This window comes from Bubalus bubalis, chromosome X (genome assembly GCF_019923935.1).
Source record: "Bubalus bubalis isolate 160015118507 breed Murrah chromosome X, NDDB_SH_1, whole genome shotgun sequence".
Lineage (NCBI taxonomy): Eukaryota > Metazoa > Chordata > Mammalia > Artiodactyla > Bovidae > Bubalus > Bubalus bubalis.
In genome coordinates this window covers 9,551,588-9,563,961 of record NC_059181.1, presented here as the reverse complement: position 1 = coordinate 9,563,961, position 12,374 = coordinate 9,551,588, and the positions used below count along the sequence as shown (strand labels likewise).

Here is a 12,374-nt window from a genome sequence, read left to right as displayed (position 1 = left end):
GCCTGGAGTCCTGCTTTGGAATCTCTACTATTTATCTATTGTGTAAAAGATTACCACAAAAGATTATCTATTGAGTAAAAGATTACCAGATCAAAACAACACACATTTATTATCTCCTGGCATAGTTTAGCTGGATCTGCTTCTGAGTCTTGCAAGATTACAATCAAGGTCCTGGCTAGAGCTGTGGTCTCATCTGCGACTTGACTGGAGATGAATCCACTTCCAAGCTAATGTGGTTAGTGGTAGCATTGAGCTCCTCGTATGCTCCTTAGGATGTCAGTCGGAGGCCATCTTGAACTCCTCACCATGTGGCCCTAGCCATGGGACAGCTCACAACATAGCATCTTGCTGCATCAGTATTAGCAAGGGAGATTCTTCTAACAGGATAAAAATGATAGCCTTGGAAATTCCCTGGCTGTCCAGTGGTTAGGGCTCTGTGCTTCCCTGCAGGAGGGAACGAGTTTGATCTCTGGTTAGGGAACTAAGATCCCACAAGCTGTGTGGCTAAAAACAAACAAACAAAACAATCTTATCTAACATAAACATGTATATCCTTCACTTCTGCTGTATTCTCCTTTTGAAAGTGAGTCATAGGTCCTGCTCACACTCAAGGGAAGGGAGACACAGGAGGGTGTGCCACCAGGAAGTAGGGGTCCTGGGAACCATCTTAGAGTCTGCCCGCCTCAGGATCCAGGATTCAGACGCTGGCAATTAGTTGCCAGCTCTACCGTTTATTTTTCTTCACGTACAAAAAATGGAAATAGAGTAATTTTCTATCTCTTGGGATTGTTAAGAAAATCAAATGAGGTAAATTATTTTGCAAAATACTCTACAGCGATCTATTTTCTGCCTAATTTAAGATCTGTCTTAAGTTCCGCCTCCTCCAGGAGTCCTTGCCAAATCTGGTCCCTATAACAGGAACTGCTTGGCCCCACTCGTAGTTTATATGGAATCATAGGCTTTTATGTTTCAGTAATGAAACATTCATGATGTGTATCTTATCTCCTTGATAAAACAACAAGCAGCTTAAGGACAAGGACTTTTTTTCTATAAGTGATAAAGTAGCTACCATTTTTTAGTGCTTAGAATGTATCAGGGACTCTGAGAGGCATTTTATTATTTGTTAAATTTTCTTGTCCTTTCAACAACCCTTTGAGGTAAGTTCTGCTATTACTCTCATTTTATGGATAAGGTAACATGACTCAGGCTAAGTAATTTGCTCAAGGTCACACAGCTAGTTAGAGGTGTCTGACTCGAGGAATGGAGTTCTTACGTGCGTCATATGCTACCTATTTTTTATAGTCTAGAAAAGTACAGTGTAGAAAGTGGTTGCTCGTTTTAGCCTTTGATAAATGGAAGTGAGCTTGTACACTGAGAGAAGACTGCTGCTGCTGCTTCTGCTGCTGCTGCTAAGTCGCGTCAGTCGTGTCTGACTCTGCAACCCCATAGACGGCAGCCCGCCAGGCTTCCCCGTCCCTGGGATTCTCCAGGCGAGAACACTGGAGTGGGTTGCCATTTCCTTCTCCAATGCATAAAAGTGAAGAGTGAAAGTAAAGTCGCTCAGTCATGTCCGACTCTTAGCGACCCCATGGACTGCAGCCTACCAGGCTCCTTCGTCCATGGGATTTTCTAGGCAAGAGTACTGGAGTGGGGTGCTGTTGCCTTCTCCGAGAGAAGACTGCATTGGATACATATGGAGAAGTCAAGATGGGGGGCAAGTGAACCCTGGTATCACTACCTGCTTCTTGGTTTCTCTGGTGAGTGGGTAATCACATTGGCTACCAAATGGTCATGTTCAGGGCAGTCTTGAACTGGGGATCAAAATTCAAGATCAGAATCTCTGGTAAATCACAGTACTATGAAGCTTCCTGCAAACTGGTTCTTTCTCATGGTTCTCATCACCATGAGAAGCTGTATTCTCAGGAAGTCCGCTCTGAGCTCTGCTGGGCTTTCCCTTTAGAGTGTTTATCATTGAATCCTTGAGTGACTCACCCACGTCACAGTGCTAAGGCCGTACATCCCAGGACCCCACAACATAAATCATCTGTGAGAATTCACTTCCAGTTCTGTGGACAGGACCCTTGGGAAAACGAAGCAAAAGGCCAGGAAGAGAGAGTGACCAAGAGTGGCTTGATCACGCTTAACCTAAACCTTGACCTTCAGCAAAGTAGAGAATTAAATAACTCGGGAAATATTAGATGTTCCACCAGATGTTCTTTGGCCTGTATCTTCTGTCTATTTGAATAGTCCCATTCTAACTTCAACTTCATTTTTTGTTGTTGTCATTTCAGAATGAAGCCAGGGCCAAATGGTCTGCCTTTTACGAAGAACAGTCCCGGATGGCCAAAACTTACTCACTCGAAGAAATTCAGAATCTCACACTCAAGCGTCAATTGAAGGCCCTTCAGCACAGCGGGACCTCAGCGCTCTCGGCAGAGAAGAGCAAACAAGTATGTGACGTGCTAGCACTGATCCCAAGAATGGAAATACTGGGGAAATCTTAAACATTAGTATCACTCAGGGCTGCTTACTTTATCTGCAAACCTAGCAATGCTCACAAGAGAAAGAGCGCTGTGCCTCGGTGGGGTGGTCATGTAATTTATCCTCCAAATTGGGATCCTTTGAGAGTGAAGGGGGACGCTGGTATGTTAGGACACATTGTTAAACTAGGATTGTCAGGGCGCTGCGGTCCATAGATACAGTGACAGAGGTCGCCTTCCTGAGGACCAGGCACTTAGCCCATGTCCGTGCTTCTCAACTGCAAGTGATTTTGCCCACCAGGGCCATTTGACAATGTCTGGAGTTAGTTTTGGTTGTCGCAACAGTTGAAGGGTGTTATTGGCCTCTAGTGAGAAGGGATGTTGCTAAACACTCTGCAAAGTGCTAGGAAGTCCCCAGTGACAGTTGCCTGGTCTAAAACATCAGCAGTTCTAAGCTCGGGAAGCCCGATATGTCATCTCATCCTCCCCCACCCCTTTCATTCTTGACTGTCTTCTGCAACTTCTTTAAAATGTTGCTAAACCAACGCAGCTCAGACCACTTTAGGGATAGGCGAGTCACTTCTTTCTAAAACATCATTTCCATATGTGGGTCCCTCTAAGTAATGGCAAGATTCTTCCTCCATTAAGCATAAAGTGATTTACCTCCACTTTCTACCGCCTTCTGGAGCCAGATGCCTGTCTCCTATAATAGTCTTCAAATAAAGGAAGGCAGATTTTTTTTTTTAACTATTTAAGGCTTTTTTCTCTAGCCTAAAACATCCTTCCATCTGTTGATTTTTTTCTTATACGATGGTTTCAAGTTCCCTAACCAGTCCTGGTTGCTGGCTTCATTTTGTCAGTATCCTTGGACTGAATGCAGCCCTCCAAGTGGGTTCATCTCTGCGTGAAAGTGAGCAGGGGTATGACATCCTGCTCTTCCAAGACATAGCTCTAAGGTGCCCCCTCTTTGAAGCCATTCTTGAATTTCCAAGTTACTAATTCAACCATCCCCCCATACTGCCACATCACTTTTTGGTGACAGTTGTAGCATCTGTCACTCTGTTATGTAATCATTGATTTCATGACTCGCTGTGGCATGTTTGTGGGGCTCTTAAAGACCAGTGACTTGTTCATGTCATAATTATCAGAGTGTAGGACGTAGTAGATGTTCAGTAACCGTGCAGTCAGTGAAGCCTGAAAGGAACAAGAAACACACTACAGTATGCATGTGTAGGTGAGAAACATTCTTGGCATTTGGGCAGATCTGTGTTTTTTCCCGGTCACTCCACATGTATTTATCATATGCTTATAAAGGAAGTCTGTGCTAGTTGATGATGGGAAAATTTAGCTGAGATATTCCAACCCTACATAAAAGAAGATACTTGGCCAAGAAGATGTGAACTTCTGTATTTTGAGGCATAAAAAATTGCATGATTGAAAAGACATCTCTACATTAGCATTCTCGTTTGTATATCTTCCATTTTTAACATTGTTTATTATCTTTAATTTGTAGTTGAACACGATTCTAAATAAAATGAGCACCATCTACAGTACTGGGAAAGTTTTGGACCCAAATACACAGGAGTGCTTAGCACTTGAACCAGGTGGGCTATTCATTTTGAGCAGTGATTATAAAATTTACTTTTTTTTATCCCAAGCTTTAAAAATGAGATTAACATCAGATGATGATGTTGTGCCTTTCAGATGGACAATCCAAAGAGGGAAAAATTCCAAATGTGTGTGTTTTAGCACACGGATGCTCTTTTAAGTTTTAACAAAACTTCACTATAAATCCTGTCACACTCAAGTAGTTTAATTAAGTTAGTAGTTCAATGATCTCAGTGGTTTATTTTCTCTGCAGAATTATTTTGAAGCTCAGATAAGGGTGAGGACACAAAATGGATTAAAGATCTAAACGTAAGACCAGAAACTATAAAACTCCTAGAGGAAAACATAGGCAAAACACTCTCCAACATAAATCACAGCAGAATCCTCTATGACCCATCTCCCAGAGTAATGGAAATAAAAGCAAAAATAAACAAATGGGACCTCATTAAACTTAAAAGCTTTTGCACAACGAAGGAAACTATAAGCAAGGTGAAAAGACAGCCTTCAGAATGGGAGAAGATAATAGTAAACGAAGCAACTGACAAAGGATTAATCTCAAAAATATACAAGCAACTCCTGCAGCTGAATTCCAGAAAAATAAATGACCCAATCAAAAAATGGGCCAGAGAACTAAGCAGACATTTCTCCAAAGACATACAGATAGCTAGCAAATACATGAAAAGATGTTCAACATCACTCATTATCAGAGAAATGCAAATCAAAACCACAGTGAGATACCATTTCACGCCAGTCAGAATGGCTGCGATCCAAAAGTCTACAAGCAATAAATGCTGGAGAGGGTGTGGAGAAAAGGGAAACCTCTTACACTGTTGGTGGGAATGCAGACTAGTACAGTCACTATGGAGAACAGTGTGGAGATTCCTTAAAAAACTGGAAATAGAACTGCCTTATGACCCAGCAATCCCACTGCTGGGCATACACACTGAGGAAACCAGAAGGGAAAGAGACACGTGTACCCCAATGTTCATTGCAGCACTGTTTACAATAGCCAGGACATGGACGCAACCTAGATGTCCATCGGCAGATGAATGGATAAGAAAGCTGTGGTACATATACACAATGGAGTGTTACTCAGCCATTAAAAAGAATACATTTGATCAGTTCTAATGAGGTGGATGAAACTGGAGCCTATTATACAGAGTGAAGTAAGCCAAAAAGGAAAACACCAATACAGTATACTAACACATATATATGGAATTTAGAAAGATGGTAATGATTAACTCTGTATGCGAGACAGCAAAAGAGACAGATGTATAGAACAGTCTTTTGGACTCTGTGGGAGAGGGCAAGGGTGGGATGATTTGGGAGAATGGCATTGAAACATGTATATTATCACATGTGAAACGAATCACCAGTCCAGGTTTGATGCATGATACAGGATGCTCGGGGCTGGTGCACTGGGATGACCCAGAGGGATGGTATGGGGAGGGAGATGGGAGGGGAGTTCAGGATGGGGAACACGTGTACACCCGTGGTGGATTCATGTCAATGTATGGCAAAACCACTACAATATTGTAAAGTAGTTAGCCTCCAATTAAAATAAATAAATTAAAAAAAAATAAGGGTGCGGACATGAATGAATCATGAGATTTCATTGAACATCTTTATGACCTTGATATTTGCCAGCCTTTCAATTCTTTACAAATGAAAATTTCTAAAAATGCATGTTTTTTTCCTTTTGGGTGCTTTGTTATAATAGGTTTGGATGACATAATGGAAAACAGCAGAGACTACAATCGGAGGCTCTGGGCTTGGGAAGGCTGGAGGGCTGAGGTTGGCAAGCAACTAAGGCCATTGTATGAAGAGTATGTGGTCCTAGAAAATGAGATGGCGAGAGCCAACAGTAAGTTTGCTGGGCTGTGGCACTTCTGAAGCTCCCTATAGGGCTGTGGGGCTATTTCTCATGAATTACCAAGCCTGCCCTTTGATATAAGGGGTATCCCTAAATTAATCACCTGCTGAACAATTCAGGTTACATGTCTCCAAGAGGAGACCACTAGGGAATAAGGAAAGGTGAATTGACATTCTACAGTTTAAAAGGCTTGAGAGCGAGACTAAGGTACCAGGCCTCAAACAAATCAGTAGTCTGGGAAGGGCTCAGGCTCCTGAGGGTTCCTAAGGTAGTCTGTGGATGGACAGAGTCTATTTACCAGAAAGGATGAGAGACAGAGATACCGTCTCTCCTTTAAACTCCCATGTGGCCACAGTTCATTCTCGAAGGTCATTTGTGTGATTATCTCAGAGTGGTGTCCCAGAAAGAAACAAATCAGAGTACTTTAGGCTGGGAACTGTGGTCATCAAAATCTTAACATGGGGAGGAATTTCCATATCTCTCAAGTTATCCTCCTGCCTGAATGATGAGCTCAAGCGTGGCGTTGTGAGGAAATTTCTGTTTTGGTCGTTTACTGCCTCCTGGGGTTGAGGAAGGGAAAGCAGTTTTCATCTGTCTTTCTGTGTTCCACTGCCGCTTAAACTCATATTCTCAGGCCAGAGGCACACTAGAGACTGGAACCCATCGTCACATCCTTCCATCCAAATATTTACTTCTCTCCTCATCTTCCTGATCATTCATCGCCAATGAGCATGTAAACATTAAAACGACTAAAATACATTTACAAAAATTTATTAGCTGTTATCCTGACCCAAGCTCGTGTTTCTTGGCAACGAGACACTGCATGAAGCACAGAGATGGGCTGTGTATATTAGAATTTGCCAACAATCACAGGCCCACTGTAGCCGTGTCCAAGATGGATTGGGTTACAGTTGAAAATATAAGGCCCTAAACAAAATGAGAATTTAAAGACCCAATCACATGTTTTAAAGCTAAAGATGCTAACTGACCTAGGGAGAGAGTAGAGACCTGGGGTTAGGAGACTAGGAGTCCACCTCTCACCCTCACCAGTTGTGTGACCTTGGATGAATCCTTTGATCAGCCAAGAGCCAGCTGTTACCCAGCACCACGGGGACTGTAATACTGACCATCTTGTAGAGTTTTTGTGCTCATTAGATGAGATAATGAATTAAATTTCAGACACATTAGCTAGTGTTATTCATTTGTATCCCTTTGAGTTGAAGGCCAATAAAAATGTGACAGGTCTTTGGATTTTTTTTAACCTCCCAGGAAGGCTAGTCTATGTATACTGTGCTTTTATCTCTTTCTTTCCAGATGTTCTCATTTTCTTCTTTTTAAAACAGATTATGAGGACTACGGGGACTATTGGAGAGGGGATTATGAGGTGACTGGGGCAGGGGACTATGACTACAGCCGTGACCAGTTGATGAAAGATGTGGAACACACCTTTGCAGAGGTAACAGAGACACAGAAGTTCACATATTGTATGATTTCATTTATATTAAATGTGCATAATTGGCCAAACTATAGAGAAAGAAATCAGTGATCACCTGGGGCTGGAGGTGGGAATGGAGTTGACTGCAGAAGGGTACAAGAAAACTTTGGGGAGTATTGGAAACGTTCTAAAACTGGGCAGTAGTAATGGTTGTCCAATAGTATACTTTTATTAAAACTCACAAAACTGTATACTTTAAAATGGGTAAATTTTATGATATATAAATGATACTTCAATTTAAAAATGAAGGAAGTAGGTAGCATCTTAAAATGAATATATATATTTTTTGCATTTGCCTTCCAACTGGGGCTTCCAAAGTGGTGCTAATGGTAAAGAACCCGCCTGCCAATGCAGGAGACATATGAGATACGGGTTTGATCTCTGAGTCGGGAAGATACCCCAGAGGAGGGCATGGCAACCCACTCCAGTATTCTTGCCTAGAGAATCCCATGGACAGAGGAGCCTGGTGGGCTACAGTCCATGGGGTCGCAGAGTCAGACACAATTGAAGGAACTTAGCACGCACACCTTCCATGTGGTATTTGTATCCCTCCAGATGTGTTCACCGCTTTATGCAGTGGAACTAGTCAGCATCTATATCGGGTAAGAAGGAGTGCTTTCAAACTTTCAGAGGAGAAGAAATTAGAATTTAGGGTAATTCTGCTGTCTAAAGAAGCCTCTATTTTTAGTGTTGGGGATTGGAATTTGGAATAGGCTATTCTTGGTCTTAAACTGTCTTCCTGGGCTTTTCAGATTAAACCATTATATGAACAACTTCACGCTTATGTGAGGGCAAAGTTGATGCATACCTACCCTTCCTATATCAGCCCTACTGGATGCCTCCCTGCACATTTGCTTGGTAAGAAACTCAGGGAATTCTTTGTCTACTTTGCTCTTTCCACCAATAAGTTTGTTATTTTGGTGTGAGGCCCAACTTTTGAAAAATTCTGTGAATGAAGTTAGTAACATGATAGAAATCATATTTTGAAAGCACTGTCTTCACCAGAAAAGTCATTTTAAATTGTCCTCTATTGCATTACTTTATGCACAGAGAGTTGTTTTGTTTGGCCTCAATCCATAGATAAAGGGGTTATTTAAGATCACCAGAGAATGAGAGTGAAAATGGGGAAAATAAGTTTTGTTTTGTTTTTTAAGATCCTCAGGTTTATTTTTATTTTTTCATTTTTTGGGCTGTTCTGGGTATTCCTTGCTGTGTACGGGCTTTCTCTAGTTGCTGCATGCAGGCTTTCTCTAGTTGTGCTGCGCGGGCTTCTCTTGTTACACAGCGTGGGCTCTAGGCACATGGTCTTTGGTAACTAACGCTCATGAGCTCTAGAGCTTGGGCTCAGTAGTCGGGGCACACAGGCTTGCTTGCCCTATGGCATGTGGAATCTTCCTGGACCAGGCATCAAATCTGTGTCCCCTCCACTGGAAGGTGGATTTTTAACCACTGGACCACCAGGGAGGTCTGAAACTAAATTGTATGATTCAACTTGATTGGCTGACCCTTGGAGGTGAGATTTTAGCATCATGTTGTCCGAGGAAAGAAGCTTAGTTGGTTGGGAGTGGTCAGGGGTGAGAGAAAAGCTATCTAGAATTAGAGTATAGCCTGAGTGAAAGCTCTGTAAGTTGATTGTTCAAGTGCAACAATATCTTTTGCTGCAAAGTACTTGGTTTGGAATCATATGGGTAATCAATGAGATCCTCCTCATGAAGAAAGCTGCCTAGCTTAAGAGGAGAAACAGTCTTCAGAGAACTCCGGATCCTGCTGTAGAGCTTTAGTAGACCAAGCAAGACCTGGAGCCCTTTACTGAACTCCCTTATTCCTCGCCAGAGAGTGATCACCCTCCCTCCCATGTCCCTCACCCTCAAAGCCTTGGCCAAAGAAATATCTGTGTTGGGAAAGTTTATGTCCTGCATACACAGCAAGCCTACTACAGCAAGCTAAGTTGCTAGCAGCTGATTCTCTACAGGCAAGCCTCTTTCTTAGCAGGAGGGAATCTGGACAAAGGAGCAGTGGAGACTTTTTCCTCTAAAGCAATATATAAATACTCTCTACAGTGTCTTTGGCAGGCATTCTTTGGTAATTCATTTTCTGCTTAAACCTGTCAGTGTGAGGTGGCTTTTGCTTCCTTCCGAAATAGACTCATCTATCACTACACTGTACCAGTTATAAGAAAGTCCTACGTTATGTGAAGGTGAACCAACACCCTTCTCATGCCTTCCATTCATTCTGCCTAATTCTGTGCTCTGAGGTTACCCAGAGTATGTCCACTCTTCTTCCACAAGATGGCCTTCTAGAAAGTTGTAAACAACCATTGTCAAGGTACAGCACAGTTCCTGACACAAGAGTATGTACTCAGTATATTTTACTATTATTCTTGTCATCATGTATACACTATTTTCTTCTCGTATGTTAAATATCCTACATAGACTTTCAGCCATTCTTTAAAAATCTCACTTTTCTACTTGTTCTCATTTGGACAAGCAAATAAAATCAAACTTTATTGATGTCCTTCTTCAAATATCATGCTTAGAACTGAGCAGTTACTCCAGCTGAGGTTTGCCTGGCATAGAATAAAGACGGTGCTGTGACTTCCTTTGTTCTAGACACTGTAATTCTATTCATTTACCTTAAGGTGATATTCACATTTTGGAAGCCACATCATACTGTTTGTTGGGTCCCTTTTGGTCTTTTACATGTGTGCTGTGTTTCAACCCGATGTCATATATCACATATTTCCATAATAGCTATTTCTTTACAGTTGAAGCATAGGACTTTGCATCTATCTCTTTTGAATTTTATCTTTTAAAACATGAATTTGTTGCCATATTCTTCAGGTAGTTATTTTGCTCCATTCCTTTGGTGCCAGAATTCTGGTCCTGCTGTTACATTGATCTTTTTTTTTTCCAGATCCATTTTCTCTTTTAGGGTTTCTGGCCTTGGAATCCAGTTTAACATTTGTTTGAGATCTTTGAAAAGTCACCCAGTTAAGTAGATTACTATAGTATAGTAATAAAAGTGGAACTTAGTTACTAGTTATTAGCAGAGTTTCCTGAATGATCATCCTATATGCGCTCAGTTTTCTTTTCCATTATAGTTTATTACAGGATCTTGAATATAATTTCCCATGCTATACAGTAGGACCTTGTTGTTTATTCATTCTATATATAAAAGCTTGCATCTGTTAACCCCAAACTCCTAATCCATCCTTCCCCCACTCCCTCTTCCCCTTAGCAACAGCAAATCTGTCTATATACTCTCTGTTAAATTCAATATCATAGATTACTAACAGTTTAATTTGTAGTATTTGTCCCATGGATGAGGGACTATTTCTAATCTATAGTAGCTATGATGTCCTATATATCTAATACATTGTGCCTTTGAATTGTGATTTGAAATGAAAGAAACAGGGATGATTCCCTAACAAGCTTTGCCTCACCACATCACCTCTTGCCATTTTAACCTTTTAGAGGAGACAGTAAAAGAAGGGAATGTTGAAAATATAAAATAAGAGGAAAAGAGGTAGTGAAAGGAAGCGCAGAAACTATTGAGTTGGCAAAAAAGTTCATTCATGTTTTTCTGTAACATCACTTTTTGGCCAACCCAATAAATTAAATCTAGACTACCCTATGGCCTGTTTACCAGTCCCACCTCATGTGCTATGTAAAATCATGTCTATACTTCTACTATCTTTATCACATATTAACAAATCTTTTTTTTTAATAGGTGATATGTGGGGGAGATTTTGGACAAATCTGTACTCTTTGACAGTCCCCTTTGAACACAAACCAAGCATAGATGTTACTGAAAAAATGGAGAACCAGGTAAGAAGAAGACACCTTGAAAACTAAATCCTCAACCTCATTCCTTTTTATGCTACCCTTCTCTTCTTATGTTATAAAGTCATGTAAATGAGAAAATTTTCAAGCTATTTTAAATTTATTTCTTATGTAGGTGTCCTTTCATAGAAAAGGGGTTTACAATGACAGTGACATCTAGTACCTAGAATAAGAACGGCATTGATCTTGCTGAGAGTAACTAAAAGTGGAGATGACCTGGTTTTCCATTAAGCAACAAGATGTGGAACTGTGAACTTATAATTCGTTCTAAAGTTAGTCATTGCTATGCTAACCTCTATGAATAGGGGAAAAAAAGGATATCTTTAGATTTTTGCATATTAAAAATCATTATTGTTAAAGATAGCGTAAGAGTCTGCAATGGTTTGCAAATAAACTTTTTGTTACCATCTTGGAATAATTGTTTTAATTCTCTGTGTTCCCTTCTATTGATGAAAGCATATTATAGTTGTAATTGTGTGTTTTTCTTTATTGAGCTAATACTCTACAATTCTGGGTAGAATCTATAATCATACATCTCTTAGCTGTGTAAAATTTTTCCAAATCATTGCACTGTGATTTACGTTAGTATTTATGCGTTGCTTGTGAACAGTTTTAAATCTGTAAGCAACTACGCAATGAACACCTTCACTTGCATAACATATTCCTGAGATAAGTCCACAGCAGAATGAAAACATGAAGCTTCAAGAGCCCCCAAACTCCTGCAGCTGTTCTAGCCGCATTTTGCAATTGAGTAGCAGCAGGGGCTCATTTTTATGTACCTCCATAGCCTGTTTACGGTGTTTTCACACCCACCATCTCTCCTAATGTTATGTTTACAACAAATCTATGGGACTATCAGGGCAGGCCGGAGAAGGCAATGGCAAGCCACTCCAGTACTCTTGCCTAGAAAATCCCATGGATGGAGGAGCCTGGTGGGCTGCAGTCCATGGGGTCGCTACGAGTCGGTGGCGACTGAGCAACTTCACTTTCACTTTTCACTTTCACACAATGGAGAAGGAAATGGCAACCCACTCCAGTGTTCTTGCCTGGAGACTCCCAGGGACAGCAGAGCCTGG

At 41.1% G+C, this 12,374-nt stretch overlaps 1 protein-coding gene across 2 annotated transcripts in view; it reads left to right on the top strand.

The window, feature by feature from the left end:
- The window catches only part of ACE2 (angiotensin converting enzyme 2), a 50,851-nt gene that overhangs the window by 12,386 nt on the left and 26,091 nt on the right, over nucleotides 1–12,374 (top strand). For both annotated transcript variants that reach the window (XM_006041540.3, XM_044936630.1), the window contains exons 3-8: nucleotides 2,292–2,450; nucleotides 3,994–4,084; nucleotides 5,809–5,952; nucleotides 7,305–7,417; nucleotides 8,209–8,314; nucleotides 11,186–11,283. In XM_006041540.3, coding sequence (XP_006041602.1) covers nucleotides 2,292–2,450; nucleotides 3,994–4,084; nucleotides 5,809–5,952; nucleotides 7,305–7,417; nucleotides 8,209–8,314; nucleotides 11,186–11,283 — 711 coding nt within the window. The remainder of the gene's footprint in view (nucleotides 1–2,291; nucleotides 2,451–3,993; nucleotides 4,085–5,808; nucleotides 5,953–7,304; nucleotides 7,418–8,208; nucleotides 8,315–11,185; nucleotides 11,284–12,374) is intronic.